General features: G+C 34.9%; 1 protein-coding gene across 1 annotated transcript; it reads right to left on the bottom strand.

The window, feature by feature from the left end:
• Window positions 1-5,395: 5,395 nt before the first annotated feature.
• On the bottom strand, window positions 5,396-17,319 carry LOC131038141 (uncharacterized). Its single transcript, XM_057970472.2, has 8 exons — window positions 16,427-17,319; window positions 14,682-16,313; window positions 11,885-11,978; window positions 11,438-11,595; window positions 11,258-11,309; window positions 7,246-7,346; window positions 6,955-7,048; window positions 5,396-6,283 (listed from the first exon to the last, which is right to left on the bottom strand). The coding sequence occupies exons 2-8, from the start codon at window positions 15,975-15,977 to the stop codon at window positions 5,523-5,525; spliced, it is 2,556 nt and encodes an 851-aa protein (XP_057826455.1). The 5' UTR covers window positions 15,978-16,313; window positions 16,427-17,319; the 3' UTR covers window positions 5,396-5,522.
• Between the last annotated feature and the right edge of the window lie 6,367 nt (window positions 17,320-23,686).

Below are 23,686 nucleotides of genomic sequence, written 5' to 3'. Positions count from 1 at the left end.
GAACAAATGCAAGAAAATGCAGAAAGGAATGTTGAAACTGCAAAACAGAAAACAAATAGAAAACAAATATTTTTGGTTGATGCAAGATTGCCAAGAACTGAGGATGTTCCTGCATAACAAAACCTATTCAGACATCTTTCTTCCTAGTTTGGAATGCATGCATTGTTGCTTAACGGATATATCTTTGGTGTTGAAAGTGCGAATTTTACACCAATACAAGTCGTCGCACCAAGGAAGAATAAAAGTAGCCACCACAATGCAAAAGTTAGAAAATTGTTACAAAAATGACAGAAAGAAAAGTCACACCCCTTCAAAAAAATATTACAAATTTGCAAGCATTTAATTCTTACTATCGCACACAGAGGATAAGGATAAATATATTTTCAATAACATGTCCAAACATATGTTTAGCCGCCAAAACTATCGCAGCTCATAAAACATGCCTCTCATTTTATCAATTATTTGAAGAGTTGGCCTTCAAAAAGTGATGTGGTAGATATGTTGACGAAGCAGGTGAAGTGGACAAACAACCAGCTCAAACTGACAACCAAGTAGCTCAAACACATAGCCAGGTAGCTCAACCAAGCAACCAAGTAGCTCAACCAAGCAGCCAAGTAGCTCAAAGAAATAATTGCTCGACAACCTTGATCATCATCCTTCAACATCAATGACAAAATATCCAACACACTCATCCCACCTAGGACACTTCTATCCAATCCCAAATCAATTTGATTCAATCTAGTTAAATCAAATTTGGGCATTTTAATGAAACAAGTCTCCAAACATTCCTATGATGCCCTATGTCTCAAACAATAAGTTTTGTTTGTAGGTGAAGGATATATGATGACAAAAAAACATTGACATCATTAAGCAAGACATTGTTACAGTCATACAAGATGCCAGTGTGGAAAAAGAACAATACCACAATCATACATAGGCTACCACACTTGATCACACAACCACATGCAAATGTGGCCCTCTAACACAAAGCTCTAGGACATAAATGGAATCCAAAGACAAGGTCTTGACTTCTAAACTTGAACCACCTCCAAAATCTTCATCAAACACCAAACCAAATATACCCCTACCTTGTTCACTCCCAATCCCTTTTATAAGCATTCTCTACTTCTATTCTTAGTCTAAAAAGTGTTAAATGGAACAAATGTTGAAAAAAATTGTTTACATGTTTTACACAAATTATTTGAAATTTAGCTAAGAAAAATGGAACAAACTAAACCAAGACTCGTGAGTTTTTTCGTTCAACAACTAAGTCACCAAGGACTCCAAGTGGAATCATGTTGAATTAATCACAAGTTGTCTACCAAGTTTTATAGCAAAACTTAAAAGTGTGTCCAATGACTCACCTACTAAAGGAAAAGATGCTACAATTTTTTTTATTTTCTTCTTTAGCAAGGGCATTTTTAGTGGATTGGACTGGTTGTTGGCTTATTACAAGTGTAATTTGAAAGGAAATTGATGGTTGGTAAAAAATAAAAAAATTATGATAATTTGCATTGACATCTTGAAGTTCCTTATGGCCTAGAAGGCCTTAATTTGGACCTAATAGTGAGGAATCCACTAATCCCAATATATATTGGAATAGAGAATTCACCTAGGGTGCTACCTTTAAACCTAATGAGAGGTAATGCCTCTTGACCCCATTAAAAGTTACAATTTGCATAGCCCTACAATTCGACTAGGGGTTATCCTAGCGATGTTCAAATTAATTTGAATCAATTGATTTGAGCAAGAGGCATCTTGAATTGAAGTGGTGACCCCTTAGAATAGTAGAGCCTCCTACAATTATATGGGTGATTCTAGCAAATATCGAGTATCGAGATATATTATTTACTAGAGCCATTTTTATTATTCTAGCATGGTCCTTGAATCTACGGCTTGCATGAACTGCTTGAATTAACACTACTATTATATGGATGTTGCCCATGGGGCTCGATAGTTGCCCCTACTATAAGGGGCATTGGCCCTCAGCCTTATAAACCCCACTCTAATTTTTTTTAAACAAAACCAAAAAAAATAAGACATTTTTCCTATTTTAATTATTTTTTCAATTTGTAGTCTACCAATTAAATCCCAAATATCTAGAATCCATTTATACTTTCAATTTGTGAAGTCAACTTGTAATTCCAAGTAGTGCTAACACGGCCAACTAATCTTGTTTTTTGATTAATAAAAGCAAAGCCGGGTGATTTTATATTCATTAAAATATTCAAATACAAAATAATACCATACGAACAATATCAACCAATCATAGCGGTTATGACAAACAGTACCACTTGTTTTGTCGTCATTAATGAAGGTAGTCGACAACTCCTTACATACATGCCATATTGAAACAAGAACACTGCAACAGAATGAAAAATCGGACAAGATAGGGGAAAGACCCAGTAGTTGTGCACCCTAACTTTGCGCTTCTCAAAATCCTACTTGGAAATTTCAAAACACTCTGATTTTTTTACAGCAGCTTACTTGGCAAGTCCCCTACTTATAACTAAGGTTTCAGGGCCACATCATCAAATATGATGCCACATCAGCATGCTTTTTGCCAAGGTGTCCAAAATAACCCCAAAAGAAAGTGAGACCAATAGGCATGCAAAAGAGACCCCAATAGTTGTGCAACTGATATGGCATCACCTGATTGGTTACTTTTTACAATATTAGTACATTTCTTAACAACTATTGGTACATTTCCTAACAACTGTTGGTACATTTCCTAACAAAAATTGATATTTTTTGTTTCAAACAATAAGTTTTATTTGTTCAATTTTTGGAACAAAAAGTATCAACAACCCTCACAACAAATGGTACATGCTCAACTACTGGGTCCTTTCCCCTAATTGATACATTAACTACTCCATCCGAATAGGGCACAAAACAAGGCAAGCAAGTTATAAAGCCACCGTCAATAAAGCATATATGAGCTTGCTCGGGGATCAAAAAATTTGCTTAGATCTTATGAAGCCCTGATTTCAAACTCCTGGGAAGAAATTTAGCTTCAGTTGCCAAAATTAGGTAGCCTCTCTTATCAAGAATGAAAAGAAAGGTGGACCCACAAGTACTGCTCGGCAGTAAAGGCACAGGTAGGAATCCACGTCAGCCAAGATTGCTAGAGAAAGTCTAGATCATTCAGGAATGAGAAATCACAAAGAAAGGAAACATTGAACCCCGGTTGCTTTGGAGATATGGGCTGTTAAACATTTTAAAATTTTGGCGGGAAAATGGGAATTTTGAAATTTGAATTTGAACTTTTAACACCACGACCAACTAATCTTGTATTTTGTAAATTCATTCTTTTACTTTTCATATATTAATTGTGTAATTGCAATATATTTTGTGTCGAGTTCAAATTTTGCTACCTAGAATCTCTTCAAATTAAATACACCTAAAAAATTTATGACTATGAAGTCTTCATTCATTGATTCTACTGAGGACTTCAAGGTCTAAATTCGAGGGTCAACCCAGTCTGTCAAGCAATCTTTCTGTTATGATTATCAATTGAAATTATCTTTTAAATATTAAGATATATTTTATTTTGAATTATATATAAATAATCTAATAAGAATTTTGACGATCTACTAAAAATATCTGGAAAAAATGCAACCATCGAATTTAGTCCATAACAAGGCAGTCAAACATCTTTTTATCCTTCCCCTTTAAAAACCAAGATATTTGTTTCAAGATTAAGGGAAAAAATTATTAAAACGACAGAAAGATATCACTTACCAGTCTCATAAAGTGTGCATCTTGTTAATCACAGGTTTGTCGTTATATCAAGGTGTTATGGCACACAGACCGTCAAATATACCATAAATCTCTTGCACATGTACGTTCAGGCTTCAGTATATGCAATTGTAAATCAGATTGGAGACCACTAATTCAGTGGCAAAACAGTGAATTCTTTGCCACTAGTACTGCTAATGCTGCTTCAACAGGTCTGCTGATTTTTTTACCTATTGAACAATAGTACACCATTAATTTCATACATCCATACATCCCAAATCACTGTTAATTATCATGAGGACAAGTGACAACGTTTTAATTCAAGGAATCCAGAGTGTTATCTCCACCCTACACCAATAAAACTCACATCCACATTCCAATACACCTTCAATTGTCAAGAGGACAAGTGACACCTTGTTTGGTTCCAAGATTCACAATGTCACCAAGGCGTTTACCACTGGTTAATGTTGTAAGTTTTCAGAGACCAAAGCAATGACCATCTGTAATGAGCACAAAATATGGAAAGACAGCTAACAAACCATAGTCATGATCTTCGATGACCCGATTCAAACAGGATCACAATAGTGCCATATCAAAGATGCATAACAAAAACTGGGACTGGAGAGTGACCTTTAAGTGCCTCCAATTCAAACTCTTGTTGGTCTAGCAAAATTTAGCTAGTTTATGATATTCAATAGATCATAAAACAATATATCCATATTTTTTCATCCTATGAATCACCCGGGCAGAATTCTACTTTCACAAGGCCCTTTGCAAGTCTGAGAAAAATTAGACTTCATAATTTTCCTCCATCAAAGATGTAAAGTGATATTGTAACAAACTAATTATAATCAATTATTTTACGCCTTGCAGCTAAACCATTGACTTCTTCAAAACACTTAACCACAGCAAACTTGAAACTGTAGAAAGTGTTAACAATTACTCACAATTTCATGATATCGAATTACACTACAAGTAGCCAAATCACTACTTTACAAAATCCAGAAAGCTTCCTCCGCAACAGCAATTGTGCTTACAAAGACCCGCTTAGGATGTACATACAAGAGAAAGAATATTAAAAAATATTTGCTCATATGGATAGCTTCCAATCAAGTAAGGGCATGAATGCAAAGTGGTAAACTCAATTCTATACCATAGGAACACATAATATATAAACAACATTCATTTATAAATCAGTGCTTCCACCTGGAAAAATCTGTGCTCGAAAAAAATTCCAAGGGGATGCTTGTTTAATACTGTGGCTAGTTTACCAGAAACACCGGTGTTTCTTAGATGCATGCCCATATTAAAATATTTTCGCAACAGGTTCTGTTGAACTAAAGGTCACGAAGCTTTTTTGCCAACTGAATCATTCCCAAGTAACTAAAATTTACTATATCACATTGGACTGCAGGAACCCTCTAACACCACTGGCAAGTAGAAATCATTCCCTGTGAATAATTTTTTGTTGCAGTTTTCGCATTATCTTAGTGGCTATTAGGGAAAATCATTTCGCAGTACACGCGTTTAGTCCATTAGAGCCAAATTTTATTAGCTCTGCATTCTTGAGCAATTATCTTTGCAGGAATCCTTAAAGCCATTAGCATACCTTCATTTAGACAACTACCTTGGTGTACTGCAAACAGGTTTAACCTAATTTGAGATATTAATAGCAACAACAGAATGCATATTAATGCTTTAAACTTGAATTACAAATTAAATCTGTAAAAATTCCTTGAATTTTCACTTAGATCAGGCAGATTTTCTTATGAATAACATGCTTGTCAAAGACAAACAGGCAAGCCATAATTCTGGAATGATCTAATCTCGCCCCCACAACCTGCAGTGACAATAACAAGGCCCCATGCAGCAGCTCCAGCAACTCTAGACTCGTTTTGAATGGTATCAGAAACACCAGTATTCAGAATGTCATAGTTAGAAGAAGCTATATTTGACAGGGATTTTTTGGTCAACTGAGGAAGCTTTTCCTCGGGCCATGTTGCAGAGCCTTTAGACAAGCTATCCGAGAAAAACCCATGACTTGAATTAATATTATCTGTGTTCCTATCAGAAGCAGAAAATTCCATAAATCTTGGCTCATATGAATCTGACAAATGAGCTGAACCTCTAGAAAGGCCATCTAGACCATTGCTGTCTGCCAAAGTTCTTGAGCTAGATAAATCTGACCCCTGAAAAACATATTGCAAAGAAGTCTCATGTTCCTCTTCCTTGCCTGTTACTCTTGAAAGAAAGCCATGTGGCCTCTCAGTATGCTCGCATCTATGCAATGGCGACTGGGTGTCCCTCCATCCAGATGAATTCAACTCTGAGGCTCCATGCTTAATACCAGACCAAGGAACTGCAACTAAAACACCTTGTGATAGAAAATGTTCATATGATCGAGAAGTCTTTATGCTCTTTGCAGTTGAACCACAATGAAGCTCATAGTTCCAAATATAAACATGTGAATCCTCACTTGCACAAACAACATGCTTCCCATTTGCAGTGAATGATGCAGAAATTTGGCTGCAAGTGTTCCGAAAACCTGCAAGACATATTTCACAAAATGTAAGACCAGTTAAGAAGAGGATGAAAAAATGCATTTCATGGAGGAGCACTTCCAGATTTGAAGAGGGATGAGGTGTGGAAGAGTAAAATATAAAGGACAAACAATAGGCAGCACTGATAACTTGATCAAGTCACTTTTACTTGATAGATCAATCTAAAATAGTTGAAGAACTATTTTGTAAACCATTAGTGTGTACAGGCAGGCCTGATCTAACTCATAGCATGGTCAATTAATATTCACTTATTTTGAAATATAAAAAATTAAAAACAAATACATGGTGGGAAAAGTATATTGAAATTAAAACTAAGCAGAATTAAAAGCACGTGTGCATTGGATTAACACCTAACTGCATAATTGGCATAATGACATGAAACTTAAAGTGAAGTTACAGTGCTATGCATGTTATGCTTTACTGTTCTATTTCTACAAATTTTCACGAATGCAAATTCAATTAGGGATGTCATAAAGCCTGGCATGGTTGTGGTTGCACTGAATTCTCAGTAATGTGCAGGCTTCTAATCCTTCAATCTCAAACTTTTCAAATATCATTGTATACATGCAATAATAATAACCATTATCACTACCTATTCATCTAGGCAGTTACTCAAAAAGAGTTCTGATCTTTTCAGGAAAAAGTTCCTAAATACCTTTATATTTGCAAATAAACTCAACACCCTCAAAAACACGAATCTGTGAATCTGCTGAAGTTACCAATACTTTCCGTGAATCTCCAGGTGCAAACTGACGGATTACAAACAATCATATTAGTTATGAAGAACTAATAGAAAAAGAATCATCAAATCAAAGAGTGACATTGAGATCACTATGTATGTTCCCATAATTTTTTGTGTTGCTTTATATGTCAACTGTTCCAGTACCAGCTGATTTAATAAATTTGAACCCCTTTTTCAAACAAACAAAAAAAACTGTTCCAGTACCTGAAAACCAGTAACCTTCTTCCCAGTAGATTTCTTCTTCTTACTATACACCCCCTTTTTACTGTCAACACCCACTTGAGTTTCAAGTTGTAGTTTGTTTCCTGGTCCAGAAAATCAGTTTTCCATCATTAATAACTTGATACAGTTAAGTACAACAACGTTAAGGTAAAACTGTAAAACAAACAAAAATATACTTGGGCTCTGGACGAGTATAGATGCATCCATGCAGAGACCAGGATGTTTTATGAGTTGATGAAAACATAATTCGTAGGAAACAAAATATACGGTTTGCTTAAACCTAGGTAGATTTATAAGTAAACTGTAAAATAACTCAATAAATCTTAAATATCATTGAAAATAACATGTGCACTCTCTGTGTAAATGTATATCAGATAACCAAACTAGAATTACAAGAAACGTTGCTTTAGGTATTGAAAAGAAAAACCTCAAATTTCTAGCGATCAAATAAATGACTCTACCAAACTAGGTGATATAATAACTTAATAAACATCATTGAGATTACTTATTGTGCTTCTCTAAGTAATTTACTTATTTCAAAATACAAAATTTGTGATAAAGTAGAAAAAATCAGTATTCAGATGTATGGTTACCAAAGAAGTTGGATTGCTGAATAATAACTCATTACAAACAATGCCCATCATGTATTAAAACATGCAAATCCCCCATATTCATACATACTACCTTTTATCAAAACCACAATAACAAGTAAAAACCAGATCGCAAGAAACTGAAAACAGCAATCAATCAATAAAAGTATGACTTGCATAAATTTGGGATTGTTAAATAAACTGCTGACAAATTTATTACACGAACATTAAATGAGATTATTTTCCAAGAAAATAAAATTAGATGTAAAAGAAAGTCATGGAAACAAGCAATCAATAACCAACTATAAGAGAAATTAGACATGTCATGCATGGAATTTAAAATGAAATAATAACTAACTTTTAGAAAAAATCAAAGGAACCAAAGCAAATTTAACTTCAGCATAATTTTTTGTGTTATAAAATGGATCACTCCAATAGGTGAAAGAAATACAAGTACAATATTGGCTTTCAACTAGAAGTTAATTTGCTTGCCACTGGTGAAAACGAAGCATCTACCTGAAATGACTCTCAAAAATTATAGACTTGACATCAATTAGTTGTTTCTTGTATTTCCAATGTTCAGAAATAGCATTAAAAGTGGCAAAAATAACACGTAACAAACTGAAGTGATACACCTACCAAATAAACACCATACCACATATAAAGAGATAAATCCCAAGTTACAAGTTATACCCTTTCCCCTCCCAGTTATGGATGTCCCTTGATGCTATATATATGATAGTCCTCAGTTATACCCTGGATATGGCCCAGGTGTGTAGCCGTACATGGATATGGCCTGAATATAATTGAAGGCATATCAGACAAAGCCAATATAAAAACTTAAGCAGTATCTGACAATTTTTTGGAAAATAAAATAAAAATAAAAAAATCAAATCAAATTTTGAAAAACACAAAAAAGAGAGGAAAAACAATTTTTCTCGCATATTGCTAACTCATTTAGAGGGCCTTTGACTATGAAATTTAACTTATGGTATTTGTGTTTACTTTTGTCTGCCACAAAAAGTCTCCAGTATGATCCAATTTTCCCACTTCTGAGAAAACAATCAAGACTATTTGCACCACGAACTGAATTTTCATCATTAAATGTCATTCTCAACTACCCAAAGTACTCTTAATTATTGTTTTTCTTACTCAATATTGCTTCTTGCCATGTTTATTCATTATGTTGCCCCTACATCTTCAACCCCATACCAAACAGCCGTTACATCAGGAGAGTTGGATATTTGCAGCACATGAATTGGATATTTCCAGCGAATAAATTCCTAGAAAAGATTAATTTGCTTGAACCATTTCCAGGCCTCAAAAAAATTATAATGAATACTTATGTGCATCCAACTCTTGAACTTCAAAGTTTTAAACCATGAACAGCATATGATACTTCAATCTCATCAGAATGGGAAGTGTTAGAACTTCAAATATAATCAGTTGCAGGAACCTAGATCTATTCCAATCACTCCCATTGCATTTATAATGAAGGCATGGGAAATTGGCATGAGAGGAGTGTTGTGATGATTGAAACTTTCCTTTAATCGGCTCAATACTCTAATAATTTCACATAAAAATTTAACTTGACTCTTTTAGGTAGTGGTCTCATTAAGGTGGATTTCCTAAAATATTTCAGCAAATGCTGCTGAGAACTTGGAGGAGCTTTCACAGGCATGTGGCCCTATGGATTTTGTAGCAATGAGCAAGCTTAAAACTTTAATCTCTGAAATTTTAGAAGCTGGTGGTCTCATAAATTATTTTTTTAGCAACAAAAAATATTATAAGACTTTAACTACTTTTTTTAGGAAGCTAAAACAGTTTCCCTCTGAAAACCATCCCTCACTTTATTGGCCAGAATCTATAGTAAAAACCATAGATGAATGACATGTGTCAAAAAAATCTTCTAAGCTGATGGGAGAAATTCCCAGCCCCACCCCAAAAGGCAACCCCTGAAAATCTAAAATCTGAAAAACAGGGATTCCTATTTTTATGGACAATATTCCAATTTATCCTTTAGCAAAAAGCAAATTTGTCTCATGAGACCCCTGCTCCACGAAAAACTTCCTGAAGCGGGTTCAATGGGGCTGCTGCCTTAGCATTGTTATTTTACAGTTTTCTAATAAATTTCATCTTGTCTCCTAACTTTTGGCAGTAAAGAGTAAAAATTATAACAGAAAACCCAAAACATTCAATAACAGCTCACTCCATCTGACAAGAGTAAAACGACATGACAATGGACAATGCATATAAGCAGTATAAGACGTTCTCCATTTCTGCCTTTCATAATTGCAAAGTTGCATCATGTAGGTGCAATGTTTTTGCCTCTTCACCTACTGTTGGAATTTTATACGATGCTAAGAAACTTTGATGGTCCTTGCCTTCCCTGCTACTTCATCTAAAGAAAAAGACTTTGAACAAAGAAAAATTGTTAAATTGTATTTCCTTTAATGTAAGGCCACATAAATTTTTACATTCCTTGCCTTTGCTGTTACTCAATTTCAGTCGATTGAAAATTAGGAATAACAAATTTATTACATTAAATTTCATACAAGACCAATTAATACTTAGCAGGCACAAGAAAGTAAAAGTTATTAATTGCAGTAATCAAACAAGCTGTTTAGCTTGTAAACTACCACGTATGTACACAGTACCCCTATACAATCTTCAAAAAATGAATTACACATAGATTAGCAAAAACAATTATGCAAAGATCTATGCTTGCTTCTTCCAATTATAGGCACCAATGCGCACACAGGCCATCCGTTCAAATTTAAGATTAAATAAACTCACCATTGCCTTCCCAAGCTAGAAATACAAAGCTGTCAAACATCTCTACTATCTAAAAACTTTGATCCTCGGCCATTGATGCAATGCATATTTACACGCTAGAAATTTAAGAGCCAACTGATCCATCCAAATCATACTTAATTATGCTGTTTAGAATTAAAGAAAACTACTGCCAAGTACATTATCTCATCAATAAATAGCTATCCTCTAAAACGACTAGTAACAGCAAAATAATAAATAAATGAAATATTGCACATTGAATGAGAATCAAACAAACATTTTGATCTCTATCACTGCACGTTTGAAAATGTCCTTTACTATGGCATTGATATAGGAAATTACGAGGGGTTTACAAAGGATACCAACTACTAACAGCAACAGAATAAATAAATGATTACCATAAACTTAAAGCTTCAATGTCATCTCATCTCCTTATATACATCCCACCCAGTTCATTTGATTCTCTTACAAATAGAGAATAAAAGGAATTAAATAAAATGTCAGCTCAAAATTTAGTTCTTAAACAAATGGAAAATGAAAGCAAAATAACTATCTATTTTTAAACAGATGATAGGCACTAAAAACAAGTATATTTTTAAGAAATACCATACCTGATGCATTATAGAAGTAGCATCTTCCCGTGATTGAACCCACTAGTCCTCCCTGAATGTACCAAAACAAAAAACTCAAAAACTCAAAACTGTTGAGAAGTAATCAATTATCACTGACATTATCATCTAGTTCACAGGAGCTATAATTCAATCTGAAAAAGCCATAGATATACACCAAACCTGTCCATCGGGAGTGTAGCATGCTGCACTGACCACTTCACGAATATCATTCCAATCAACAACTCGACGTTCAGGAATGTTCCAAATTCGTACTTTGCCATCCAATGAACCACTTATAAAGTATCTATCATCAACCGGATTGAACTGAATACAGGTCACTGCCTCACATGTCACAACCATATAAGACAACTAGGAATAAAGGATGGAAAATAATAAACAAGGGACGTGCATAGTTAAGTCTACCAAGCAAGTTTGTGAGAAATTATAAAGAAATCTACAAATAATCTCAGAAATATTATAAAAATAATAATCACATATCTTCATTGCAAAATGGCCTAAATGATAGAAAGCAGCCCATAATTCAATCCCTGTTGTAAAAGTAACTTCCCAATGAAAGCCTCACTGAAAGGATATCTAATAGATTGTGCTGATGGATTTCATGCTTACCATAATCACTATGAGAAAATATTTTTAGACAACTCTGATGTTCTAGATCCCATAATCGAACTGTTTGGTCCATTGATGACGAGAGCAGCAAATACTGAAACAAAAGAACAGAAACATGTAAGGTAAAACTCTCTCCAGAGAAGCCTGAGAAGCACTAAGTTGTTAAGATGCCCTAACCTCTTGGCAAGCATTCAATAGTAGAAGTTTTCAATTTCATGCAAATCATAGAATAGAGATTCAATTTGTGAGATTATCCATGCCAATTGAAAGTGGGATTATGTTACTGTTACTCCTAATTGAGCTGCAAGAATATACATCACTAATTCCCTAATAAAAGGATCCAATGTAGAAGAGTTGGTAAGAGCCTCAGCAAAATATGTCCCATACCAGGAAGGCAGATTCAAATTTAATTTTGACACTGCCCCAAAGGACAACCCAGGTATTGCAGGAGGAGAAGGCCTCATTATGGATGGTGAAGGTAAAGCCCTTAGCATTTATTCCTTCAAAATCCCAGCAGGCACCAATAACATCACAGAAGCTCAAGGTTTGATAGAAAAATTAATCTTTCACCTTCTACTTTGGCATTATGGGACTAGAGATAGAAGAAGGCTCACTCGTTATCATCAAAGGAATGCAAAAGAAGGGAGTGACTAGCAGGAGACTATATAATATATTAGAACAGGAAAGAACAGTATCAGATCTAATCTAACTTTTGCACATTGTTCTGAATAGACAAAAAAACCAGCAGAACTCCTTGTCTCTAGAGGCACCAATCAAAGCAATCTTAACCACAATGTAAACCAAGACCTAATTTTCTGGGAAGGAATAGAAGAAGAAATCAAAAAGAAAGCCCATTTAAAGGACTCCACTTTTCAAATAATTTACTGACATCATTACAGACCTATACAAAGGCAATTGGCAGTGCTATACTTTTTACTCACTATGAGTACTTTTCGCCCTTCATTATGCTTTGGCATCTTAAGTGGTAATTCCGGTCTGTGAACCTGTGACATCTAAGTATAGTGCTACAACATCCGTGAAGACAGGAGCCTAAGGAAAGGGTTGCAACTTGCAATCAAGGACGAAGGAGCAACACTGGAAAACAGTCCATTTCCTATCATACCAAATCTTTGAATCTGTGTTCTTTATCCTGGATTAGGAAACCCTACATATGATTTGTGTGGGCATTTCCCATAGCTGTGAGGACCCCCATATAACTGATAAATAATTCCACACTGATATCACTTATGAGACAAATAATTTCAATGTAATTTCACTTATAATTTGGGAAAAGAAGATATGGGGCAAGAACAGGGAGCGTAGATTCTGAAGAAGGTCAATTATAAGGAATAGAGAAGGTACAAGAATTAAAAGAAATTCAGCGCCCTAAAACACTTCACATATCATTTGAACCTGGAAATTAATAACAGAAAGTGTAGCAGCAGAGGGAAGCACAGGTTGGTGTGCTTTCCTGTTGGAGAGAGCCAAACAGAGAAAGAAGTGGATAAAACAGCATGGTCATGACAGCTGCAGGGCAGAAGCTGAAGCACTGCATCAACCTGGAAATATGGGAAGGACAAGCCATGCAGCATCCAGGGATTACCAATTTATCAGTGAGCACAGGGGTTTGAAGAGGCACCTGAAAGCAAGAAAGGAGGATTCAAGCAGCCACTTGGAAGGAATCCAATCACCTGCAATTGAAGCAAACTCTTTTTGATATAAGGAGCACCAGTTGTGGTTTTTTGTTAATAAATAAGTGGTGGTTTTGCCAGACTATACACCAGAAAATGGTTTGGTGGTATGGATGTATATCAGCTGCTTTTTTTCGAAAATTCAAATCTATATGATATGCTTTTGATATATAGTTAAGCATCTCCAGGATTTCCCAGTAGATGTTTTTGGTAAGGGAGAAATTAGTTATCCAGATTCCCAGGCACATAAACCCTGCCCCCTCCAGATTTAAACCCGGCCCTCCCTTAGGAGCACCCTCCCAAGTATTCACCATCATGCACACTAAGGATGTACCAGATTTCTCAGCAGTCGGTGCTTCTTTCTTATGTTTTGATTTATTTTAAAATGGACTAGGAACCTGACATCAACTCTCATTTGCAACAACCTCCATAAACAGAGCAGAAAAAAGGAATACACATCATTATAATATGTTTTCCAAATTCAAATAAAATCTCATCAACCAAAGAGAACTTTTATCTTAGCGAAGCAAATAAAACAAATGTCCACATAAATAGCATAAGAAAAATATAGCATGGCTAACAAATAAATCATTTGACAGTCTGCAAATACACAAGCAAGCCGTACACAACTCTAACATGTTCATTAAAGCATAAACAGTTTGAAATAGAATAATTTACCAAAAATAGCAAAACAAGTTTAAAATATAATAGCTAACAAATATGTCTAATGACAGCATGTTAATAGATAACTCATGACATACATCATTTTAACATATACTGTTTGTTGCCAGATCCCTTACCATTAGGTATGAATTTCCCACTTAGAAATATATTAGTCTCAACTCTTGAATTACAGAAGTCAGTTCAAACAGAAACAAAGGACAAGAATGTTAAATATTATACAATAAACCATTCAATATTACACACATGTGAAGTTTAGGCTGTTAGAAGTTTCCATTGCAATAAGCATCTTTTCAGGATTGAAAGTCTCAATACATTGCCGAGAAATACATAAAACAAGAACAATCATACACAAAAAGTTATTCCATCCAATATTGCAACATGGACACTCAAGTAATATAGGCTGGGAATTAATTCAAACTAACCTGTGACGGTGACCATGAAATATCCAAGACACCCTCAAGGTGTCCGTGAAAAGAACATAATGGCTTTTCTGATATCTTGAAAACCCTCTCAGGGAGCACAATACAGTCTGACTTTGAGCTCCTTTTGCAGTATTTAATCTTCAATCCTTTTGTATTATTTGCATGGGCTTTAATACTCAATGGAAATACCTCTGGTGAACCATTAACAGTAAGGTAAGCATTGGTCCCGTCAACATCGGGTGTATCAGCCCCGACTTTTCTTTTAGATTCAATCACTTCCCTTATTTGAATCACACAGTCCTGACCAGCACTTGCAAGATAGCGCCCATCGAAACTGAACTTCATTGTCCAGATAGAACCTTCATGGGCTTGAATCTCTTGGCCCATGTAAAGAGCGCTAAATTCTTTGCACTGCTTCCTACTGTGGCGTACTTTAGTCCTCAGAGGCCTGTCCCAAGAAACATCAGCAAATGTCCCAGATCTTTCCCTACTATTTTTTCCTAAATCAAACATAAGTTGATTGCCTTTACGCCATGACATTGAATGAGCAGCAAAACTTAAGGCTTTCATCCAATTCCTCATTACTTTTCTGGAAGAATGATTCGCATTTACTTCTCTGTTCTGTGTTTGTTGAACTTCACTTGCCCTCCGCATGACTTCTTGCACAAAAGGAGATAACCCCACAGACCTTTCAAACTCCTCCAAAGTTAGATGCCTATCTGTTCCCACTTCTCTGAGCTTGTTCCACATGCCATCTTCCCTAAACTCATCTACAATGAACTCCTTCCCACTGTCTAAGTTCTTAATTTTGCAGATAAATTCACCACTGCTATCTTCAGGGGAGAAGGCGACATCTCCAATCTCTCCCGTATCTGCAGTACCAACACTTGAGCCACTAGATGTGGATAAACGATATCTCTGCTGCAATATAGCAGTATTTTGGCTGGCATAAATGGGAGGTTTGCCCTGTGGGTCTGATTCTGAACTACTTCTCAGCACAGCTCCACTGTTTTCTCTCAATCTTTCGATTCCAGGACATTGGTTAGGATCCGCATCTGGCTCCAAAGAAGTAGAATTATTTGCTTTGATAAACCCCATCTCTCTGAGAAACATCTGCCTCCTCTCCTGAATGCTGGTGGGCTCTTTCTGCCAAATCTCATACTTTGCTTTCAGGTCTCCATTTCTGCGGACAGAGGTCTCATTTTCAGCACAGTCTGATCCAGAGTCAGAGAAAGATGCCATTTCTTCTAATGTCTCAAAGAATTGATCGCTCTCCTCATCGACAGAGCGATCCATTATTTTCTCTCAACTACTTTTAAATAAGCATGGGCTCACACCACTCCCAGAATCCACGGAGGTGCTTGTAAATAGGAGGAAAAAAAACTGATTGACCTGGTTTTACTAAAGATGGACCTATGAACCCCTAATTTTCCTTATTTTGAATTCCGAGAGAATCCAAAACTGACACCAAATCGGATTAGAAGCAGTGACTCCGGATAATATCCTAAAACAGAGAAGTTTTAGCAATCCCTGATTCTGCAATATTACTCTCAATAGCTCCACAGAGAACTCGTTAAAGTTGGACTGCAAATTCTTCGAAATAATGAAGTAGCACAAGTTGGCCATAATACCCTAATTTCCCCACAACAGTAAAAAAGAATATCACTAACACAAAAAAGATCTCAAATTTACCCAATTTGATGCTGAAAACATCACATCTCCTCCGGTCAGATTCATATTCTTACCTCAAATCCAAGGCATTTAGCCTCAAAGGGCCATATTTCAGCTCCAAATTCGATACACAGTCATTATATATGCCGCGGCCTCCAATCGCACAAATTTGATACCCAAACTGAGAAATCACCTCATAATCGGCCGCATTTAACCTTCAGTCACCGAAAAACACACCTTTAATGTATTTGAACGTCTTTCATCTAACCTTCGCTGCGGCCCCAAACCCATTCCACACCTCAAATCCTCTGCATTCCGCCTCAAACACAATGAATTCCACCTCCAAATGTAACAGCTCTACCAATTACTCCTGCCCGACTCTGGACGGCCGCCAACTAGCCAAACCTCCGCCATTCTTCTCCAGGTATTCTCTCTCAAATCCTGATATTTTCACCAGATCGCTACAATTTGAACAAATCCTTCATAGGGTTTGCTCCGCACTCGCTTTTATTAACCAAATAAACGCAAAACAGGCCCAAAAAACTCGCGGAAAAAACAGGCCCAAAGGTTTCCAGTAAGATTCACAGTCTCTAAATATAGCAACCGAAAAATAAGTCCTCAAAAATCTACCCCCCGAGAAAGCAACCCAAACATTAAAATCATGTCTCTCTGCTCAACACTAATCACACTTCCAATTTAATCCCAATTCAATTCAAACCTCCTCAAAACAAAACGTCAAAAACCGAACCAATAAATAAATAAACAATTAAAAAAAACCTCGCTGGATTCTTCCCTCTGTATTCATCACAGTACTACATTCCACATACAATCTCCGTATTCATATTCCACTTTGTGCGTATTTACAGAAGCGCATTTGCTTCTTTTTTTTCAATTTTCCATTTTATACCCAACAAATTCACCATTTCTAATTTCCACCGCAGGAATTTACAATCCATTTCTTTTCCCGGCCGGCTGAGGTCATAAATCACTCGCAGTAATGATGATTTGCTTAATAACGGATTTACCATCATCGATCGAATAACTAAACACGCCGTGTGGCCACTGACCTGTGGCCGCCGGTAAGCGTGCACTGTACAAACAGCGCACACCGACAGCTGCCTGTCCGCCGCCCGAGCTTAACTGTTGGCGAGTCAGAAGGTGCTCTTTTTGGTTGGTTGAGTTAATTATTTTTATATTTTTCTTTTTTTATTTTATTTAGTTGACGATAGGAAAAAGGCAAGCAAATTTTTATTTCACGGCCAGGCAGTTATGTTTTGTTGGTTTGTTCAACCATGCCTATATTTATATTTTTGACGTCAACTGATGCTAAAATATAACCCCTTGTGGTGTTACGAGTCAACCAGCATACAGAGTCAATTTTCAATGGCTTTAAAGCCCTCTGGTCCCATGGGAGGGGGGGGCTTCAAACAAAATTTCAGTCCTATTTTCTGGCATCAACCTTATTAAGGTCCCTTTCAGAGCATATTACTTAACTGCATCTTGTGTGTCTTGTTCTTAAATTTTAGTCTTTGGCTTAACTTATAGTCCTTCACTAGTATATGGAAATATGCTTGCAATCTTTGGATTTCAACTAACGTGCCGTCTTGATTCTTTAAAGGTGTTTAAAATATGATAATGAGAGAGAATAATTCAACGTTATTATGGGGATGAAACATGTGAGCTATTTAGTTTTGTTTATGGGTTTGATAAAATGTTTAGATAAGTAGGAGAAGGGGTTCTATAATGAATGGTTCATCCGGTATAATATTTGTTGAAGGTTTTGCAAATAAGGTAGCAAGTTAAGTGGGCTTAATCTTGAGGGAAACCCAATGGTTAAACGTGCTTGAGTTGTAGTATTGGGATGGATGACCTCTTAGGAAGACCCAATGTTTCACCTCTGTGAGCATCACCTAGATGCAATGAGTGTTATGTGTACCATTCATTCTCATGAGAGATGGGTTCTTGTGAACCACAACTCATGAAACATGGGTCAATGAGTTTGACTCAAAAACTACACAATTAAATCCTTATAGAAAAAATGGTGAATTTTCATAGTTTTAATCTATTCGTATACATATATTCTCACTCATTGAACCCATTTCTTATTCTTTAAGCATATGTATTATATTATATTCATATCCATTTTACTTAGGCACTTATTATATTTATATGTACACATATCTAAACATAGTTGTTAGTCACCTAAATCTAACCATTTATCCACCCAAAGTCCTTCATGTGGTCATGGACTTTGACACACCTTTTTGAAATTCAAACTCAAAATCTAGCAAGTGCCCCAATTCATTTTATTGTCCTTGACCAACTAAGAGCATGTGAACCACTACTCATGAAACATGGGGTCAATGAGTTTGACTTGAAAACTACATAGTTGATTCCTAATAGCAATATCATAAATGGTGATTTTTTGTAGTTTTAATCTATTCATATACATATGATCTCACCCATTGAACCCCTATCTTATCTTTAAGCATATATATTTTATAATATCCATATCCATCTTACCTAAGCACTTATTATATTTATTCATAAATTTGTCTAGATGTAGTTGTTAGTAACCTAAATCTAATCCTAATGTTCGATCATGGAGTGTGATCTGAAAAGTTAATTAAAAAACATTTACACAATCGAATCCTGAAATTAGAATCATATCAACCTAAATCTAACCATTTATCCACCCAAGGTCATTCATGTGGTCATGGACTTGAAACGCCTTTTTAAAATTCAAACTCAAAATCTAGCAATTGGCCCCCTTCATTTTATTGTCCTAGACCAACTAAGTGCATGTTTTGCAAAATTTAATTTTATGTGCTAGCATTTAAAGACATTTAAACTCAATAGTGACAATTCAATCTAGTGCAATAAAAGGAACAAAATAAACCAAATATATCATTGTAGAGCCCTTGTCTATTGTCCTTGAGTACACCTAAAAGAATATTTCTCCTTGCAACATAATGAAAACCCTTCCAATGCACTACTACATGTCACTAGCACGTGGTAATAAAAAAAATCAAAACAAATAAAGATCATCTAAGCAAGCAACAAAGTATAAATTCATATTACATGGGGTTGAATCTAGTCTCAATGGGATGAATCTATGAGTACAAAATTGATCTTAAGTAGAGCACAAGTTATTGCATTTTTTGATACATTCATCTTATCTAAGCAATTTTTATATTTTCCATACACCTACTTAGACATAGTCATTAACCATCTAGATCTAATCATTTACTGACCTAGGATCATTTATGTATTCAGAGACTTAATATACCCCTAAGTTTTAAAATTCAAACACAAATTATATCCAGCCTCTTTCATTTTTCATCTTGATCAAACTAAGTACATATTTTGATATGAAATTAGATGTTATGTGTTAGTATTTTAAATCCATTTAATTGCATCAATTTCTTATGTCTCATCTCTCAAGCATCATCTCTCATCCTAAAGCATTAAAGGAACACTCACTAATGACACATTTTGATTTGATGCAATAAAATGAGTAAATAGCATACATGCATCATTCTAAGGTCCTGGAGCACCTTCTATCTTTGATATTCTATACACATTTTAAGTGGTTGAAATAGGAGAATATGTCTCCTTGCAACATAATAGTAGCCCTTCTAATGTATTTCTAAATATTGTCGATCCTCAAAATATATAAAAAAAAATTAGAGCAAGTGAAGATCATCTAGGTAAACAATAAAGCAGAATTCCACATTATGTATGATTGGATCCAAACTCAAAGGATGAATCAACAACCATAACTTGACCTAAACCTATTGACTTGATCCTAAATAAAGCATAGATTCAATGTAGGTTCTAAGGAATTCATTGACAAAGAGGTCATGTGTTCTAAATAAACACCATGAAATTCCATAGCCTTCAACAAAGTTAATCATTCTTCAATCATATAATTAAGTACCTCAACCCATCACATTTATTTTCCTAAAATAGTTATTACAATCAGCTAATATATCATTCCTAGTCATGATTAAGACTAGTTGATCTAGGCTAATTTGTGTTTTTTTAATTTTTATATTCACTATCGTGGAATCTGGAGACCTGCTCACAAGGTAGCAACACACACAAAGTAAACACAGTCGAGGACTCGAACTCAAGACCATGGGGAGCATACCCACGCCTTAAGTTGTGATCCACGACCGGGCGAGCTAGGGTCGAAGTCCCCATTTGTGTTTATTTGATTATATTTACTTAATCAATCTAGTTAACCTAGAAGAAAGTTTATTTCTTTTACAATAAGATAATTATGAGTTCAAGATTAATAAATAATAAAATAATTAAGAAACTTATGGATGATTAGATATTTTTTCAAACTAGATATATCAATGTTAAAGATTTGGTCGTATATTGTATTCAATGATAAAATCTAAAACTATGCCTACACTTATCAAACCATAATTCTTTTGCTCTTTAATTTTAAACTCTATAAGATTAAATCATGCTTATGATCAAATTGCAAAAAGCCTTGCATCATACAATTTAGTCATTTATCAATCCTTGTAATATTACTCACCTTTGTTAATTATTATTGATGAGAAAAATAGGATGATGAGAAGTACCTTTGAGAATTTGTTATAAAAGGGTTGAAGTATGACATTTGACTAAGATAAACCATTTTTGTTGATTTCACAAATTCAAAGACACAAAAGATAGATTGTATAAACATTTAGATGAAAACTAGTGTAGTATGATCTAATGTGATTTTTTTAATTTGGAAATCTTTTAATGATCTCTATACGATAACTAATATCATAAGTCTTATATATTTAAATACATTTCCAACATTCAATTGAAACTTTTGACATGTGAATTGACTATAAATTAAAATTTATGAAAGACTCAATCTCGAAAATAGGAAAGGATGTTTTAATTAAGAGGATGAGATAATAACTATACATATGAGACAAAATCACATTCATAGTTCAATTCAAGACATGAGAATAAATATTCTAAGGTCTAGGTTGGACTTTTAAAACTAACAAATAAAGGAAGATTAATTTTATGTTTATGTCAAATTGTAATCAACTATTGTCAATAAAATATTAAAACAATACATCTAAAACAAGTCAAAAGTCAAAATTAAAAAATATATCATTATAAATAATTAAATATTAAAATTGAAATTAAAAAATAAATATTAAATATTTATATAATAATATAATTTGTTAAAAAAATTTAAAATAAATTTATTACTTTTTATAAATATTGATTTAAATATATATTATATTTTTATTATATAATGAACATATTTTAAGAAGAAATTCCATCCTTGATGTTGAAGAAAAATAATATAACAAATAATATTTTTCGAATTATTGTAAAGACTATTAAATACATGTTTTTTATTAACTCCAATGAATTTGAGTGTATTTGTAATTTTACAATTGTAATTTTAAACATGAGATTATATAATCTATAAATTGGATGTAACTTTAAAGATATAAATTTTATGTCACAAGATGCATGTTCAATAAAAAAAATTAAATGATTACCTTGCTTTATAAAATGAATGTTATTAAAAAATATAATCAATTTAAATAATTGAATTGGGTAAATATCAAGATAACACATAAACTATAAAACAATGTATTTAGCTTTTGTAAAATAATTTTTTAATAATATAGAAAATTGATGATTTTGAAGTGCAGGTCTAAATTTTCTTAACATGGATCCAATCTTTGATGTGGTATTGATTTGATGTATAGAATTTTTTTAGTTTGATTTGACTAGCAATATTTATAAATACTTTTGGGAGATTGTTATATTGTGAGGTTCATATTCTCCTCAATCAACTCCTTGAAAGGTTAACATAATGATCTTGATAAATATTAGTAGACAATAATCAAGCATGCAAGTGATCTACGATGCAAATTTTATGCAAGTATTATTATTCTGACGTTTCAAGTCAAAATATTTCTAGAAAATGCTCCTTAAATATTCTTAGATATTAAATGATAATAAGATACATCTATCGAGGCTTGTTGATGGGCCTCCTCAAGTTAATTTGTCTTTAAATGCTCACAAGGATGTGGTGTGGACTAAACCAAAGCTCGAATGGTATAAGGTCAATTTTGATGGGGCTTCCAAGCGCAACCTGGGTCCTTCAAGGGTCGGATTTGTTGCACAAGACTAGGATGGGAATATCATTGCATTTGGCACGACCAAGTTGGCAGAAGGAACAAACAATAAGATCAGAGCTCAGGTTGCAGTTGAAGCATTGAAAACGACCAAAGAAGTGGGGCTGAATAAAATTCAACTTGAAGGGGATTCTCAAATAATAATAAATGTAATTAATAAGGGCAAAATCCATGCTTGGAAATTGATTAAATTTGTGATTGTTGCTAATTCTATTTTGGAAACTTTTGAAGATTTTGAGATTTATCACATGACCCGAGCAAGTAATGAGTTGACAGATAAACTTTCAAATTGGGTGATCTCCTTCAATGAGGAAGGACAGAGTACGATGGAGGCTTCAATGACATCACCCTAGATTGAGTACTTGCACGAGTATCAAATTTATTTCATGAAATGGTTTAGCGTCGTCGATTGTAGAAGGGCATTAATGAGAATGTAAGGTGGTAGGTGGATACATGGCAAGGGTTATTGGTATTCTTCAAACCATTATTTGCTTGTAAAGTGGTGTCTAGGAGAAGCTTAGGGTGGTGGTGTTTGATTGAAGCAGAAGGTGGTGAATAGTGATATCCATGGAGGCGACCTTTTCCCTCATCACCCTGCGACAACTTGCATTCATGGGGCGAATTTCAGATTAGAGGTTGTGAGGGCTACTGAAACATGGAGAGGAGAACTTCTTGCAAATTCTGGAAGTGATTTTCGGTGAGGTGTTCATGAACATAGAGCACAAATATCGGACCAAAATTGGCATTGTGCCAATGTTGGTGATGTGGGGCCTCGAAGTGGGGAAGAAGGAAGAGGTGGAGCGAGTGGTGAAGGATTGTGTAGAAAGGAGTGGTTGTACGGTTTGTATCTTGTGCTTTCTCGGGCTATGGCGGGTGTCGGGTTTTTTCCTGAAGATGCTCGGAGTAGGGTGTGATAGCTCAGAAACTCCAAAACAACTCATGTCGTCCATTCGTTGGCCAAAGGGCATGAACCGTGAGGGGAGAAGGGTGGAGGAATATATTGGATGGGAATCCCTGAAGTTTTTTCTCCAAGAGAAAGACTTGGTGCAATGGAAGAGGAAGGGTATTGCGGAGGTAGAGATGTGCACATGGACGATGTTCAAGCTAGATGACTATTGGAATAATGGGCCCCTAAAAGTAGTGAGAAAGAAATTGGGT

Source organism: Cryptomeria japonica, chromosome 11 (assembly GCF_030272615.1).
Source record: "Cryptomeria japonica chromosome 11, Sugi_1.0, whole genome shotgun sequence".
Taxonomy (NCBI): Eukaryota; Viridiplantae; Streptophyta; class Pinopsida; order Cupressales; family Cupressaceae; genus Cryptomeria; species Cryptomeria japonica.
Note: the sequence above shows the minus strand (reverse complement) of the source record. Positions and strands in the feature narration are given on the sequence as shown.

Coding starts and splice junctions, on each gene's coding strand:
- LOC131038141 (XM_057970472.2), bottom strand. CDS start 15,977: ATGGATCGCTCTGTCGATGAGGAGAGCGATCAATTCTTTGAGACATTA. Junction 11,979..14,681: donor TTTCATGGTCACCGTCACAG/GTTAGTTTGAAT, acceptor CTTTTGTTTCAG/TATTTGCTGCTCTCGTCATC. Junction 11,310..11,437: donor GCTACACTCCCGATGGACAG/GTTTGGTGTATA, acceptor TGGTACATTCAG/GGAGGACTAGTGGGTTCAAT.